This window comes from Salminus brasiliensis, chromosome 11 (assembly GCF_030463535.1).
Source record: "Salminus brasiliensis chromosome 11, fSalBra1.hap2, whole genome shotgun sequence".
In the NCBI taxonomy this organism is placed as follows: Eukaryota; Metazoa; Chordata; class Actinopteri; order Characiformes; family Bryconidae; genus Salminus; species Salminus brasiliensis.
In genome coordinates this window covers 6,259,192-6,277,030 of record NC_132888.1, presented here as the reverse complement: position 1 = coordinate 6,277,030, position 17,839 = coordinate 6,259,192, and the positions used below count along the sequence as shown (strand labels likewise).

General features: G+C 42.4%; 1 protein-coding gene across 3 annotated transcripts; it reads right to left on the bottom strand.

The window, feature by feature from the left end:
- Window positions 1-239: 239 nt before the first annotated feature.
- arfip2a (ADP-ribosylation factor interacting protein 2a) lies at window positions 240-17,405 on the bottom strand. Of its 3 annotated transcripts, XM_072691498.1 has the most exons (11): window positions 17,236-17,405; window positions 15,229-15,331; window positions 13,056-13,088; window positions 7,888-7,996; window positions 7,694-7,756; window positions 5,093-5,173; window positions 4,784-4,899; window positions 3,155-3,376; window positions 2,885-3,042; window positions 2,492-2,666; window positions 240-875 (listed from the first exon to the last, which is right to left on the bottom strand). In XM_072691498.1, exons 1-11 carry the CDS (start codon window positions 17,265-17,267, stop codon window positions 720-722), a joined length of 1,248 nt encoding a protein of 415 aa, XP_072547599.1. In that variant the 5' UTR covers window positions 17,268-17,405; the 3' UTR covers window positions 240-719. The 3 variants fall into 3 exon arrangements, with proteins under 3 accessions (XP_072547599.1, XP_072547600.1, XP_072547601.1); XM_072691499.1 differs by lacking the exon at window positions 13,056-13,088; XM_072691500.1 differs by lacking the exons at window positions 5,093-5,173; window positions 7,694-7,756.
- Between the last annotated feature and the right edge of the window lie 434 nt (window positions 17,406-17,839).

Sequence of the window (17,839 nt, the reverse complement as noted above, 5' to 3'; positions counted from 1 at the left end):
CAGTGACGGTTGGCAGTGACAGCCAGCACCGCAGCGAAGCGATATTGGGGAGCGCCATCTACCCACCCTGGAGAGAGCAAGGCCAGTTGAGCTCTCTCGGGGCCTCGGCTGGCGATGGCTTGCAGCATGACTGGGTATCGAACCAGCGATCCTCTGATAATAGTGACAGCGCCTTAATCCAGCGCCGGACCACTTGTGTCTTTGGTTCTAATATCAAAACAAACTAATGGAAGCTGTGATCTCTTCAAACTGTTTAATTTCATATGTGAGACTTTACACTGTAATTTACACAATAATATACATGAATTACCTATTTATGACATGTACTGTAAACAATTTTCCATCACATGCTCCCGTTCCAGTGTCCCATTTCCACAACCCACACACAAACACAATGCCTCCGTCCTGTTCTAAAACAAAAGTGATTAAAATAACTTCCCTAGAAGGTGCCTTACCTCACGTACAGAACAAATATGTGATTATGTTACACGTTCCGTGACAAAAAATATCCAAAGTAACCTCAAGAACCCTAGAGACCAGAGAGGGGATCAGGATTTCTCTTGTCCTTCACCGAAATCAAACCCGGCTTCAAATGAACCAGATCTGTGCGGTTTACTCCAAGACCTCCCATCCATTCCTCCTTAGGTCCCTCTGTCAGTAAATCCATTCCTCAGTCCATCCTCCAGTTCTTCTGCTTCTCTAGAGGCCGACGGCTTTTATCACTGTTCCTCGAGCCATGATGGCTTGTCTGAGCCGGGGGGCTTCAGCTTCACACTGAACTGCCTGAGAGTCTGTTCCAGCTGCTGCTGGTTCCCGGCGAAGTAAGCCGAGATTGCATTGTGGAAGAGGAGGAGCTGCTTGTGCATCACCTTTACCTGCAGGACACAGTTAAATAAATTAGGGATTTATTGAGGTCTCATGCTTTGTTCAATAAAGCCTGAATTAGACATTTCTAAATAAGTTATTCACTATGCATTCATATATATATATATATATATACACATTAATTATGACCTTTCTTAGCACATAATTTGAGCTTTGTTATGTAAAAATCACTAATAAATGTATTATTAGTTGTAATAATGCACAGTGAATACTTTGTTACCACCCTGCTATTTATGTTATTTATTTATGTTTAGCTCCTTTTATCAGCCAAACACTGATAAACTGAACTCCTGTATGGAATTCATACTAATTGAAATAATAGAAATTTCCTTTTACTTGCAAAAAGAAAATCTCTATTATTTTAATTAGTATGAATAGAGATGGAATTATTAAATATTCTTATTTAGTGATTTTTAACCCTCTGGAGTCTAAAGGCATTTTCTGTATTTTTGCATTTCTTCTTAAATTCGCCTTTAAATCTGCTTGCATATCAGATAATACCCACATGTTTTTTATCAGCAAGAACAATCCCGTTGTGAAGAGATAACCTGACCCTAAACCTAAAAAATTTAAGACAGATTTTAGATTTTTTTTTCATTTTTACTGTGAAAGCATATCTTTACTCAAGAGGACAAATTTTTTTGGTGCCGGAAATGAGTTTACCAGAGTTTTAGCACCACTAAAGTAGTAGAATGTTTAATTTAAAAAGTGTAGAAATGAAATCGCTAACCATTAGTACATCTTTACTTCACTGTGTAAAAGCTCTAACCAAAAACACACAGAGTTTAAAAACAAGCTCTTTACACTATGCTATCTTAATATATATATATATATATTTTTTTTTCCCCTTTATATTATTATATATTCCTGGGCGTACACTTTTGTCCATTTTCCAGTCTCACACTAAACATAGACAGACGCACAATTACACCAATTACAGATAAGAGACAGATGGCGGACTCTTCTTCACAGCCTCGTAACTGCAGATGTAAGTCACGTATGATTTCGGGATCAGATGCAATCCGAAGGTCTGACTCTACAAATTGAGGAACTGTCTGAACTGTATCTCTGCTCTGTCCCCTGACCTCAGAAGGTTAACCTCTCATTAGTTATTATAGTTAGTATAGCCTCAACTCTTACTAACACAACTCTTACTAACTCAAACAACTCACATAAATCAATAAACCTGGCACTATCTAGAACCCACATGAAACAAAGTGCTGCTAATTTTACACTCATAATATGTAGACTGACAATAGGTGATAATTCATGCTCAATGACCTGTATAACAGGGTGGTAATAAAGTGTTTACTGTGCATTATCACAACTAATAATTAAATAAATGGTGATTTTTACATAACAGATTTTTTCATTTATGTACTAATAAAGATTAAAATGAATAAATCTTAATGCATAGTGATCATATATTTAAAATTGTCTAATTTAGGCTTTATTGAATAAAAAACATCTTAATAAACTCCAAATAATGTTACTGTTGACCATGTTCACCAAATTAGATGTTTAACCCAACATAATTTTACTACAATTTTTCTTATTAATTTTTATATTATTTCAAAAGTTCCTACAGCAGTGGTGCCAAATGTACCTTATTCTCCTCCAGGAACTTGAGCTTGATGGTGACGTCGCTGCGTAAGCGCTCGTATTTGTCTTTGTGGATCTGGTACTCCTGCTGGGCCACCTCAATCCTCATCATAGTTGCTGCATCTCTGGGGCCAGCACTCAGCTCCTCCAGATCTGTCCTATAGGCATCATACTCCAACCTACACACACACACTCACTTAATGACGTATAGACACATTTTCAGTTTAGAAACATAAAATGAGAGCAACAGAGGCCGCTGACCTCAATGCTTACACTACTGTTATGAGCCACACAGCTCTTTTCAGTACTACATGGATCCTCAGTGCTTAAAGTGTAGGACTGAAGGATAGCAGCATCCCTTTGTACACGTTTAGGGTCTACGTTGGTGCTGAGGTACCTTGCATTCTCGTACAACTTGATGGTCATTAATGTGTCCTCCATGGTTTTGTTGACCAGAGTGTTAATGCTGGACACGAAAAAGTTGATGGCCCCGAGGAGCGTCTCTCCGTTCTTGCACAGAAGTCTTTGTGTTTCTGCGTTGTAGCCAAACTCATCCTGAAAAAGGTTGCATCCGTTTCAAAGTCACTCAATAAAACCATTCATTAATAATCTGGGCAGATTCTGAGATCTGATGAAGCGTGAGTAATATCCCATATATCGTTTTCACCTGTAGCTCAGGAGACTTCTGGCTCAGGTCAGCGAAGGTGTCTCCCAGTGCCTGCTGCGTCTGTACCATGTTGTAGAAGTGGCTGGTGAGCGCCTGGGCCAGTCTCAGGATGTGCTCGTACTTCAGCTTGGTTTCGCGCAGGACGTCGATCTGAGCCTCCAGCTCCAGGTCCACTGTCCGCGTACCACGGCCGAAACGCTCCGAGAACATCTGCTTCGTGCACTGGAGAGCAAGGAGAGGAGAACATGTCAGAAGGAGCACCAAAGATGAATCATGGAGGCAAAGCCTTCCACTACACATAGCAAAGAATCTGGAGGAATCAGAGGTACTGATGTTGAAAGACACAACAGCTAGAAGCTGCTTTGAAGGCAAAGTGTCCCAACCCTCTACAGTGGGGCTGTAAATCTGATCTCACAATTTGCTACAGTTACGATTACCATTCCATCCTAAATGATTTAACCATAATCATGATGATCATCATCATCATCATCATCTTCTACTCATGTACTTAACCCCTTCAACCCTATGAGTCTGTCTGTGCACATACAAACAATTGATAGTTACTGAAGAATTCATAGTAGAAAATAAATAATTAATGGTAGATACTGAATAATATATAGTAGATACTGCTTAATTCATCCTAAATAGTAACCCATAGTTCATAAATAATCCATATTATATACTGAATAAACCATGGAAGATACTGAATAATTCATAGTAAATAATAAATAATCCATAGTAGATCATAAATAATCCACAGTGGATAATAAATCAATATTAGATAATAAATAATTCACAGTAGATAATAAATAATCCATAGTAGATCCTGAATAATATATAGTAGATACTGCTTACTCCCTTCTAGATAATAAATAACCCATAGTTCATAATAAATAATCCATATTATATATTAAACAAACCATGGTAAATACTGAATAATTCATAGTAGATAACAAATCAATTTTAGATTATAAATAATTTATAGTAGATAATCAATAATTCACAGTATATAAGAAATAATCCATAGTAGATACTGAATAATCCATCCTAAATAGTAAATAATCCATACTAGATAATAAATTATCCATAGTAGATAAATAATTAATAGTAAATGATAAATAATTCATGCTAGATAATAAATTATTAATACTAAATAATAAATAATCCATAACTGATGCATAAATAATAATGTATAGATTGTGTTCTAATTTACATTACATTACATTTCTATTAGTTTTATTTTATAAATGATGATTCACAGACATTTCTTCAGTTGTGTGAGTTTAGATAGATTACCTCTATCTCTCAGTATTGATCACATCATGACCACATCAAATCTCCAGATGTTTAAATATGTTAAAAAAGAACCCGAACCCATCACAAAGTCTGACATTATATCATGAATTATTTCCATTTTTGGTGCAACTGAAAAAAAAGGTAGAAAAGACACTAAAGACACATAGATTTAGTAATATTAGTAATTACTAGTAATACAAGTAATGGGGTTTAGTGGGGTTTACGCCATAAAATAGCCCAAACAACTGACCCCCCCCCAACTGAGCAGCTCCTGTGAACACGTCTGTTACAACCTCAGTAGAGAATCACGGTAGACTTGGAGAGGACCTGTACCTTATAGGTGTTGATGCTCCATTTCTTCACGCTGTCAAACTTCTCTACAGCGATGCCTCGTGTGGCCTCCTCTGACATCATGGCTGGATGGCTGTTACTGTGATGCATGCTGGAAGCTAGAGAGAAGGTAGGAACACTATAACAAGTCACAATCATGTTCTACTAAGCTCTACTACTATACAGGAGGTCAAGAGGACCAGGACTTTAGAGTGCGAATGAGACAGAGTCGAGGTGTAATGCTGATGACTGAACTGATGTGAAGTGATGTGGCTGGAGGTGGAAGGAAATGCTGATCAGCCCCTGTGATACCTGGGTGGTGATCTGGCTGGCGGGCTATCCGGCTGGCGGCTGAGTGGCTGGGGGGGATTCCCCTAGACTTGGAGCGAAGGTCTGGAATGAGTGGACAAGAGTGAGGGTGGAGGGTTGGGAGGTGGGGAGATGGTATGAAGCATTATGACAACATTTAATTTTTTTATTTTAACCCTTAGAAGTCTCTGTTATCACTGAACACGTAATAAAATAATAATATTTTTAATTTATCAGAATTATTTAACTTATAGTTCATTAAAACTGGTGATTAATAAAAGCTTATTGATGTTCTTGTAGAACTTTCAATTTCTACCATTATTCGTCAATTTACAGAATTTAAATTTATCAAAACAGCAACGATAACTCGACTTCTAAGGGGTCCGAATGGGGAAAAGATGTTACACATGCAACAAGAAGGCAACCGATAAGTATGTTGCAATAATAACAATGGTCTCGGTTTTAGAAAACGGAATAAATACACTATATGTCCAAAAGTTTGTGGACACCCCTTCTAATGAATGCATTCAGCCACTTTAGGTTGGACCCACTGAAGACATACACACACACACAGCTTGTTCTGTCCTTGTAGAGACGTATTGTCAACAATAATAACTAATTGGCACCATGCTGCCTAATGCCAGGCATGGGCTAGAGGGGTATAAAGCCCCCCAGCATTGAGCAGCTGTGGAACAGTGGAAGAAATGTGTTCTCTGGAATGATGAACGGTGCTCCGTCTAATACTTTCAGAATGAGTTGGGGTGGTGATCATTATCCAACATCCTGACCTCCCTAATGCTCTTGTTGCCGAATGCAATCAATCAAACCCTCACAGCAATGCTCCAAAATCCAAATCTAGTAGAAAGCCTTCTTCTTCCCTGGACAGTAGAGACAGTTACTCCAACAAAAGCAGGAGAAACACTGTTTAATGTCCTTGATTTCAGAAGAAACAATGAATGAGCAGGTGTCCCAATACTTTTGTCCATATAGTGTATATAACATGTGAAGCAGTAGATACATGTAAGCTTCAATGTAGTAAAAGGAGGCATGAAGAGGTCATCAGTAGAGAATAACCAGTACTGGAAGATGAGACAGAGAGAGAAAACAGGGCTAGAACCATGTTATTCGACAGTGTGATGAAGAAGATGAATGAGCAGCAAATGAATAAATGAATGAGCCACAAGAACAACATCTGCTCAGCGTTTCAGGTCCAAAGTATGGAAGCACATTCAGTCCACAATGCTGCAATTGCTGCCTCAAGGGTTAATCTGTTATTTAACATTCTGAAAGAAGACTGTACATACCATTGCTATAAGACACACACACACACACACACCAGGGAAATACATTCTGGTTAGTTAGTGCTCCCATCGTAAACATCGTAGCATGCAGCCAGTCTGTTGTGTGTCTTTCCAGCCTGTAGAAAAGGGGTAAATGCTGCCGGTTAAAGGGGGGTTCCATCGATTTCTCAAAGTTAAAGTTATTCAGAGTGGATTTCTGAAAAATACACCCTTTCTGAAGAGTCATACCACAGTCCGAATCGTTTACAGTAGTGGTGAATGAGACCAGAGGTCCTCTAAAAGCTTCCTTACAGAAAGTTATTACATGACAAAAGTATTGGGACGCCTGTGTATTCATTGTTTCTTCTAAAATCAAGGGTATTAAAAAGAGTTTATTCTGCTTTTATTGGAGTAACTGTCTCTAATGTCCAGGGAAGAAGACTTTCTACTAGATTTTGGAGGAACATTGCTGAAAGGAGTTGATAGTGTTAGTGAGGTCAGGATGTTGGATGACCACCGCCCCACCTCATCCCCAACTTTCTAGCTCATCTGAAAAGTATTAGATGGAGCACCATCCATCATTGCAGAGAACACAGTTCTTCCACTGCTCCACAGCTCAATGCTGGGGGACTTTATACCCCTCTAGCCCACGCATGGCATTAGGCAGCATGGTGCCAATAGGTTCATGTTTATCTGCTCCTATTCTATCGGCCATACTTCTCTACAGGAACTAGACAAGCTATATATGTGTGTGTGTGTGTGTGTGTGTGTGTGTGTGTGTGCATTTGCACACCTTTCTCAGCAATGGGTGCAACTTAAGGTAGCTGAATAGGGCATTCATTAGAAGGGGTGTCCACAAATATTTGGACATATAGTGTACAGTTCCACTGCTCCACATCTTAATGCTGGGGGGCATTCATACCCCTCTAGCCCACACCTGGCATTAGGCATGGGGCCAATAGGTTAATGCTTATCTGCTCCTATTCGAGAGTCCTATTCTATTGATGGGTGCAACGTAAAGTAGATGAACAATGCAATGGTTAAAAGGGGTGTCCACAAACATTTGGACATACACTGATGGCTTCTGATACTCTGTTAAATGGCTGTATTTGTGGTGTAAACAATGACAACCCCTGGTTCCAACCACCACCACTGTAAAGAAGTCAGGACGATTCTCCACAGCAAACCATCTCACTCAGTGAAAAATCAGTGGAATCCTCCTTTAACCCCAAACGTGAGCTCAAACCATTCTTCACTGGTAGAAACAGAAACGTAAGAGAGAGAGCAGTGGAAGATGAAAGCGTTCACGAGTGTATAAAAACACCTGGCTTTGGTGTGTTACCACATCGCCTCTCAAAATACTCCTCGTTGAAAAGTATAGCCGGTCCTAAAAAAATGGGAATTAAAAGGCTGGAAACTTCCAGTGTAATTTCGTCCAAAACGTTCAGACGTCACTTGCAATCGTCGGTAAAGGCCATCCAATGAGCCACAGTGTTGCTAACTGAGTAGAATACGCACCTTTAATGGAGCTGGTGGGGATGATGCCCTCAGCGGCTCCTCCGTACCCCCCGGACACAATGCTCGTCTCGTTCAGGTTGGGCCCAGACACCATGACCTGCTGCAGGTCCTGAAGATCATAAACAGTAAAATCAGCAGAGTTCAGATTAACACCCACACGCTCTTAACTACCGTCAGATTAGTACAGCAGTAAGAGCACCTGTCTGCTGGATGCTTAACCCATTAATGTCCATATCTGACACTGTAGATTTCCTTTAGGTCTGTGGTCTATGTTGTCTGAGCTCACCTGGGCTCAGAGTTTAGACTAATTGGAACAACATACGTGCCTAAAAAGTGAGTTTTAATAACTTCATTTATGATATTAGCTTCGTTCTTTTGGTCACATGGTATTTCTGATGGTATTCAAGTCTGACGAGGAATATCAAAATATCAAAAATACATTAAATCACAATATTCAAACTGGTACTGTTATATAGTGATCATTTAAGACAGAACAAGTTCGGTAGCATCTTGTTATACTAAATTTAGTTTTTGGACATGAATGGGTTAAATGTTTAATTTAGATTTAAATGTAGATTTAATTTAACACTTTAAATCACGAGTGTTTCACCAAGCATTTATACATACCTCGATTTTTTAGGTCATTTAGTGCTTATTTGACACAAAGTGTTTTTTCCAAGATTTTGTAAAATAATAAGAATGAGTTTAAAAAAAAAATACTTGGAAAAAAGAATCAAATATTAGAATGATATTTTGACTCAAGCACTTGCTTTATGCATTTTTTTAAGGTTATTCCTGAATAATAAGCCTTAGGCAGCAAAGGCCAGATTCACAAAAGAGTCTTAAGAAAATTATATATCTATATATATATGTGTGTGTGTGTGTGTTCTTAAACCCCTTCTTAACTGTGTGAGTGTTCAGAAGGTCAGCCTTGACCAGTTTAACCAGTGAACCAATTTAACCTACTGATGACAGGGTTGTGGGTTCGATACCCAGGCTTGACAAGCTGCCACTGTTGGGTCCTTGAGCAAAGCCCAATGCCTGCCCACCGCTCCGGGCATGTGTGCTCACTGTCACTGTGTTTGATCACTAGTGTGTGTGTGTGTGTGTGTGTGTGTGTTCACTGTTAAAGAAGGAGGCCAAATTCCATCTGTCCAACACTATATATGGTGAATGAGGCGGATTTTATTCCTGTTGGCAGTTTCCTCTTCCTCCTCCTGGCTCTTCTTTACTAAACCTTTCTGAAGACTCAGTTCGGTTCTGTGTCTCTTTAGTTTTGCTCTTCATCCACTGCACAGATTTAACTGAATAATGGCAATTTAAAAAGGTGTTGTTCATGAAAAGCTGTAAAATGCAACACAAATGATCTGAATAAGAACACATTAGACTCATTTAAATCATTTAATTAATAAATAATTTATTGAAACTTTGTTGGTAATAACTGTTAAGTGATGCTGTTTTTTGAGAATTCCAGTCTTATGAATTTCTCGGGCTGCATTCACACAGGAGGTGAAAGTGATATCTGCCTTCTTATTTAGTCTGAACAGAGACATCAGCCCTAAATATTTATGAGGTCTGTTACCTCGCTCTACCGCCACTGAACACCTCCCTCCCTCACTGCTGTCTGTCGTCCATTTGCCCTTCTCCTCAGTGTGCGTTTATGAGAAAGGTCGAGTTGGACTGACTTCAGATCTGTCTGTTCACACTCTGTGTATCAGATATGCATCAGATTTCAAAACCACATATAAAACCCAGGTCCAGAAGTAAAAATCTGCCCCAGGATTTTGTTTCAGCTGAGCTTCCAGAGCTGCCCAGGCAGTTGGAGCTAATTTTCTGGACCTGGATTTCTTGACCACTTTTTACACGTGGTGCTGAAATCCAATGCATATCCGATACGAGGCATCGCAACTCAGTCTGAACAGCCAGATCAGAATTCATACGACTTTTACGTCAGTCCAACTCATTTCTCATGAATGCAGACTGAGGGAAAGGGAAAATGGACGACAGGAAGCAGTGAGGGAGGTGTTCCGTGGTGGGACAGAGAGTTAACAGACCTCCTTAATATTTGGGGGGGGTGTCTCTGTTAGAAGACCCAATGACTGCTCCGCGTTTGAAGACATTCATAGAGAAATGTCTGAGCGTGGACACAGGAGGGCGCCGCTGCAGCGTCAAATTTGAAAGAAATCAGGCCGCAAATTTTAGAAAGTGGGCGTGGCCGAATAACACAGAGCTTAGACAGAGCTGGAAGGCATTCTCTGTAATAAGCCCAGCTGTCAGCCACTGGACGTCCTAGATAGCTCCTGTGATGCTGGTGAAGATGAAACCGAAACTTCAGGTGAAGCACTGCTCTGCTCAGATGAAGGTCAGATAGAGATCACATTAAAAAGTGCCTCAGATTTGGTGGAGCACTTTACCTGCTCTGAGAATGTAGCTTTACATTTTTTCTTAGGAAAACTTTTGTGAATCCAGCCTCATGTCAGAAACCCTGGTGACACTGGTTGAGTTTCCAAATGTGCTGTTAACTCCCCAGGACTCCACTTAGCCCACATTTAGAAATTAAGCTGATAGGGATGTTTCAGTATGGACTGATTTTTGAATTAATAATGAGTCATACAGGTCAGCCAATCAGTGCAGATGTCATTTGCATATACCAGTTTTTAACTCTTAAATTCTTTAGAATCACTGGTGTTTTTTCCCCTCTGTTAGGTGCAACATAGGTGCAAACTCAGCCAGGTTACATTGCTTTGCATGTACAGGAGCTATCAAGTGTTCATGCAGTGGACACACTGACTTTATGGACTATTTAGTGAGCTGGATCACAGTAAACCATCACAGAAACGAGATAGAGATTTGATGCCAGGATTACAAGCTAAGAGGTGGCTTCTCAAGGCTAAATTTGAAGGCTAGACTCTGTAGACTCTGTAGGTTCCTCAGCCAACATGCTCATGTGAGACTTACAAGGGTGAAACGTGGGCTAGGTGGACTCTACTTGGGCATGGGCTCTGAGTGGGTTTATACATGTGTTGGTACTGGGACCCAGGTGGGCTTCTCAAGTGGGCCCCATCGTTACAGCCCACCCTAACCTCATATGGGTCCCATCTAGACTCAGACCCTCTTGTGGTTCCTATGCCCCCCCCCCACCCCCCAGCCAGTTTACATTGCTTTGCATGTAGTTACCGATTAGTAACCCCCATGGTGTAATCAGTGTCATGGAGCATAATGGGTTAAAGGCAAAGTAACAAAAACAGCCTGTAGAATTCTGAGACATAAATAAATCATGTAGAACTACATTCTGACTGGTTTGGCTACATAAGACCAGAGAAGAGATGGAAACTAGAAGAAAAAGTTTGAATATAGGCCCTTTAAGAAGTTCTACTACTTAGATGCTACTGACTTGGTAAGAAAACGGGCGTATAGGTCACCAATGACTTAAGGTATGTATTTAAGGGTGAACACTGGTCATTCGGCTGCTTATGGACATTCCAGTGTAAGCAAGACACACAGTAAGTTCAGCTATATTGAAAGATGTCCAGCTTCAGCACAGCAATAACACTCTTTTCATATCAAGTAGCACTTAGTCATTAGAGATTAGTCAGGAAGGTCTAAATAAGTAGAGGGAAGAGTGTTCAGGCAGGAAACACACCCCCAGCACTGAGGTTTGCCCATTCCACTCATAGGTTGGGAGGCATGGCCATTAAAATAAACCTGGGACAGTATAGACGTGTTAGCTGCTTGGTTGGTGAGAGTTAATGCACAATGGTGATACCTTCAAGTAGCTGGACGTTACTGGGTTTAGTACATTTACATCACTGACATTCACAGACCTGCCACTGGGTCCAGACTTCTAATACTTCTATTAATAAGCACTGCTTTATATGTAGCTACTCAATAATGGGATCTATATGATTGGCTAACCTCTCACTGCAAACCATAAAGAAGAATCAGGCACATGGACAGACATGGTGGTCAATTTTCTGCTACTACTACATGACGTTATGGACTATGTAGTGAGCTGGAACACAGAAAACCTTCACAGACAAGAGGTAGGGATTTTATGACAGGATTACAAGGTAAGGGGTGGCTTCTCAAGGCAAAATTTCACTGGGATTGTAGACTCTGAGGCTCTTTCACAAGGGTGAAATGTGGGCTAGTGTTGGTACTGGGACCAAGGTGAGCTTCCCAAATGGGCCCAAACTAGGAGGACTGCTGAGAGGATCTGATTTGCTTACAGCGACAGGAGCATTAGTGATGTCAGGATGCTGATCACCACCCCATCTCATCCCGAAAGTATTGGATGGAGCTCCACCATCCATCATTCCAGAGAACACCGTTCTCTTCCACTGCTCACACCTGGCATTGGGGCATGGTGCCAACAGGTTCATGTAGATCTGCTGCAAAGAGTCCTATTCTATTGGCCATACTTCTCTACAAGGACTAGATATGCTATGTGTATGTGTGCATTTGGACATCTGAGTCATCAGCCTAATGTAGCTGAATGCATTCATCGGAGAGGGTGTCCACAAACATTTGGACAGGTAGTGTATGTTGTAAAAAGCGCTATGCAAATTAATTTGAATGGAATTGAACTGATTTGAACATGTACTGCAATGGGAAATCACACAATGAGAGTAGACGAGTCCTTTAACCCTTTAAACCCTGGTTTAGTGCGTTTTGTGGCATCCCACAGGGTTCTATTTTAGGGCCTATTTCAGAACCCTGATTTTTCAAGGTCTTCTCAGCAATTTCAATATTTGTTTTTTGTCTTATAATGACAATCAGACTTGTAGTGCTTCATAGCTATATCAAACAAGTCAATGCTCTTCCCTGACTGAATCCCACCACCTACTTCCTTAACAGCTCTCTCTTTATTTTGCACACACCCACAGGACCACCGAAGCGTAAACTCGCTAAGGCCTGCAACTCACACAGCTCCGTTACTTTAGCCGTACACAGCTCCATACAGCTCCGTGGATCAGCAGTGATTTTTGCTTATCCTCTGTCTTTTGTGCACAACACAAGCACACAAGCCTTTAGACAATTCAGGCTCGGGGCTGTGTGTTAAATCGTAAACACAGCGCCCCATCTCATTCAGAGGGGATAAATAGGACTCTAATCTAAGGACGCACTGCCAAGTTCTCCTTCATCGCCACCACTGAAAGACTCCCTACCTTCCGCTCTAAGCTCCAATCAATCTGTGCAGCCTGCGCAAAACGAGACATAAAGACAAAACATGGCATGTTTGAGCGTACAGTCACAAAGCAAAGGAAATGGCAATCTGAAATGCAACAGAAATGAAGACAGACTGTGGCAGCTGTAGTGAAGTGGGATGGGTTGTAGTAAAAAAGAAACATCACACTGGGGACAGGGACGAATTGGAGGTTTTCATATCAATCATATCATTATGAAGGCCAATGTATGCTTCTGCGCCGAATTAGCGGCGTGGCCTGCCCGTAGACATGTATCCTACACTGCACCCTATGCCATAGCCTGCCGTAGCCCTATGCCGTAGCTTAACCCACCCGTTCATTACCCGCCTATGTTCAACCTGCCGTCGATATGGCATCGCTCTGAGGAAAGCGCCGGGTCCCTAACTCCACCCCACTAGCTAATAAACGCCTGTGCCAGATATAACATTGCTTCAAGAGTGATGAGGGGAGAGAGTGACACCCACCCACCTGGAAAGAGCTGGCCAATTGTGCTCTCTCTGACTCCGGCTGCCCATGGCAAAGCAAAGCAAACTGTATGGCTTGGGATTGGAACTTATGTGATAGAGCCACTCAAACGGCTAAACCACTCAGAGCCCTTCGCCAACAATTTCTTTCAATTCAGTTGGAAGACGTTTTCGTCTGTTTCGTTGCAGGAATTTCATTAAAACTAACAGCAGCTATTTGCCCCAACTCCAACATATAATCTGCTCAGTTTCAGCCGCCATTGGTTGTAATACACCAAGAAAGTCAACACAGTGGCACAGAAACTTGAGTTTAGATTTTCTGTCGAAATTTCCCACCACTTTTCTCAGGCCCTGTCAGGTCAGGCTTAAGAAAATGGTCTGTGACGTAGGCCTAAGTTTTTTAATGCTATTTTTGTTTTATATAAAGCTATTGGATGATAATTATAGTATAGCAAAGTAACAAATCACACAAGTTAGAATGTTATGACCACTGTCCAATGTCCAATGACACAATGCAATGCATAGCCTTATTGCTATTGCCATTGTTTTTTGCGTTTTTGCCAATGAGGCTATACGCTTAACATAAAATGCTGGGCTCGGGCTCATAATGACAGTTTATGGGGCAGACCGGATTGGGCTCGGACAGAACGCGCCGTGCCATTGGCAGACTAGTGCTTCGGATGAGCGTATGCACATGCTCATAGTGACGTAGGCCACTCGCATAGGCCACTTGCGTAGGCCACTGCGGCCACTCTGCGCTGATTCGGCGCAGAAACATTAATCAGCCTTTAGGTGTAGGTAACGAAATCAGCCTCAAATCCCAATACTAGATCAAATTAACCCATTGAATCTCAGCACTGACAGCTGTACCAACATTTAGTGAGTTTGCAAAGCTAGAAGAATTGTTCATGTGTGTTTAACTACAGAACTGTGTTTTAACTACTGATGAAATAATAACCTGCCTCTTTTAAATATGCAAATTTGTATGAGGGTGGTATCAGTGGTCCCATCGCCATTTCCTGTTAGAATCAGCCCGAGCTTAGCTCTCGACCAGCACAGGATGTTGTCATCTGAGTTTGATGGTTTAACTGCTCCACCAGCATGACCAAAAGAGTTTCTCCTGCTTTTGCTGGAGTAATTGTCTCTACTGTCCAGGAAAGAAGGCTTTAGATTTTGGAAGGATTTGATTGCATTCAGCCACAAGAGCACTGGAGAGGTCAGGATGTTGGATGATCACCACCCCATGTTGGATGAGGCAGCATCATTCCAGAGAACAAAGTCCATGCTCGGCATTAGGAGGCATGGTCTCAATAGACCTACTGGCCTCTACAGGCTGTGTGTGTCCATTTGCAATGGGGGCAACGCAACGTAGCTGAATGCGTCATTAGAAGGGGTGTCCACAAATATTTGGACATATAGTGGATGAGTGGTCTATTAATAGATTAATGGCTTAACTAATTAGCATTTTCCAAGTAGATTTTTTTTGCAGGAGAACTTATAAAAGATATCTCCGAGAAATAAAATGTAGTGTACGGGAGTGCGGGACTCAATGGGTTAATGGTTTAATTTCTCTAGTGAGTCTCTGGTCTGTTGGAGTCTCAGCCCTGGTTTAAACGGCTGAGGTCTTGATTTTTCTTTGTCATGTCGTTACTGTGTTAGCGATCACCCACCTGCTCGAGACTGTCGTCTTCAGCCGTTCTTGAGTCTCCGTTGCTGTTAATGGGAATTTCCATCGTGGCAGCTTTGCTCATGATGCTGTCCGCCATAGTGGACCTACAGAGAACATATCTGAGTAGATGAAAACCCCCAGAGCTGGGTGTAGTCTTCTTACACATGATAAAGTGCTCACATCACTGAAAATACATTTATATATACCTTTTTCTCCCAATTCGGTTCTGCCAATGAACCCACCTGTTCGTATCCCCCTAGCACTAGCAATGCTCCAGACACTAGGAGAGTAAGGACCTGACTCCAATACATGTGAAGCCAGCCACCCCCTATTTTCAAACTGCTGCCAATGTGGCACTGCCAGGCAGCCGACATGCTCTGTGAAAAATCGCCGGGTCCTCAGCTCCGCCACACCAGCTAACAGACACCTGTGCCAATCAATATCATTTAAGAGTGATGAGGGGAGAGAGCGCCATCTACCCACCCGGAGAGAGAGCACGGCCAATTGTGCTCTCTCAGACTCTGGCCACCGATGGCAAAGCGGCATAGCTTGGGATTCGAACACATGACCCCTAGGCCATAGCGGCAGTGCATGCCTCTCTATTGAGCCTACTGCTGTTTAGCTGTTTAGCTAAGCAGTGTTTCAGCCTGGACTGCTTCTGGCATAATACAGGACAGCCAATAAGAACAGAGGCTATATACACACACTGATGAGCCATAACATTAGTACCAATAGTGTCTAATATTGAGTAGGTCCCCCTTGTGCCATGAAAACAGATCTGACCATTCGAGGCATGGACCGAAGACCAAGACCAAGTCCCTAACAGCAGATGTGGTACGGCCTCAGAGAGCCGCCAGATCATTGGTTGTCCTTTCTTGGGACACTTTTGGTACGTACTGATTACAGCATACTGGGAACATCACTCAAGACCTGCCTGATGTTTTGGAGATGCTCTGACCCAGTTGTCTAGCCGTCAGTCGGCCCAATTTTCCTGTTTTTAGCACATTGCCACAAAAAGGTACAGCCAATAAATAAAGGTTGGGACGAATACTTTGACTGTTTTACCCAATCAAATGCCAGCAGACCATCTCAGGAAAACAATACAAGAGAAATGCGAAATGCCTAAACTATGGGGGTGGATGCAGCTGGTCAGATAGACAGCCTAGGTAAGGGGTGCTATTGCTTTCGGCTCAAGCACTGGTCAAACACCGATCAGCCATAACATTAGCACCACTGACAGGTGAAGTGAAATACACTGATTATCTCCATCTACAGAGGCTTCATCCGTCAAGAGGTGGACATATCAGCAGAGACTCTGACAAGAACCAATCTGTGATGGCTAGACGAATCAGACTGGGTCAGAACATCTCCAAAACATCAGGCAGGCCTTGTGGAGTTCGTTTCTGGTAGGCAGCGATCAGAAAAGGCGAAAGGGTCAAGGGGCGACCCACGGAGGCCTCACCTCACAACCTACAGGACTTTGTAGGATCGTCCAGAGACCACAGGACGTCTTCAGAGGTCTTGTGTAGTCCATGCCTCGAATGGTCAGATCTGTTGTGGCGGATGTACTCAAGGAGGAGGTACTCAACACTAGGCAGGTGGTGTTAATGCTACGGCTGACCGTGTATAAACATCCATGCAATGAAGACAAAGGTCAAAAAAAAAAAACCCTGAAGGTCAACGTGGGTCATGAATAGACAAGCTATCATCACATATCTAGCTACCTTATCTGCATGCAGGCCTATCTGTGGACTGACCAGCAAGCCAAGCCTTCATCAGACACTCCACTCATCTACACAACCTACAGATCCCACAGATCCCCCCAATCCACCCCACCCTTCTACCTGGAGCAAGATACAGTGGCCAAGCCTGTCCTCCATATTCGCCTGAAGTGCCAGCTTGGCGACCACCCACCAGTGACCTCAGCTAGGAGGAGAATGATGATGAGGGTGAGGATGAGGAGGAGGAGGAGGAGGAGGAGGATGATGAAGATGTCCTTGCTGCTTACCGGTATTCCGAGTCCAAATTGGGCTTTATCATCGAACTGTCCTTCTTCAGATGCAGCTTTATCAAAACACTGCAGGCAGAAAGCGGTGGCTGTGCTTTTAAGCAGGGCTGATCACATCATTTCCGCAGCCTCTTCTCTCAGTCCCCGTCGCTCCAACTGCAAGCCGGACCGTTTCATTTCCCACCCGCATTCCGGCAAGTCCCGCACAATAGGCGGACTGGTGGGGAGTAGGACGCGCCAGCCAATCGCAGCGCAGGACGGGGGATGACACTAACCAATCCCAGGCTAGGAGGGCGGGGCTAGTCGGAAAACGGGTGGGGGAATAAAAACGAGACACGAAAACGGAACTGACGACAGGGGAGTCGTCACGGTCCAGCTTTAGGGCTTTAGGGCTTTAGGATTAACCGGTGTCTTTCCAGCCTAATGCAGGGCCAAGCAGCTGCTTTCTAACAGTTGAGGGAAAGAACAGACCCATTTCCTACAAGTTTCCTATGATTTATTAGTATTTCTCCACACCTTTTTAAAAATATGTGACAAATATCCACTATGCGTCCAAATATTTGTGGACACCTCTCCTTCTAATGAGTGCATTCACCTACTCTAA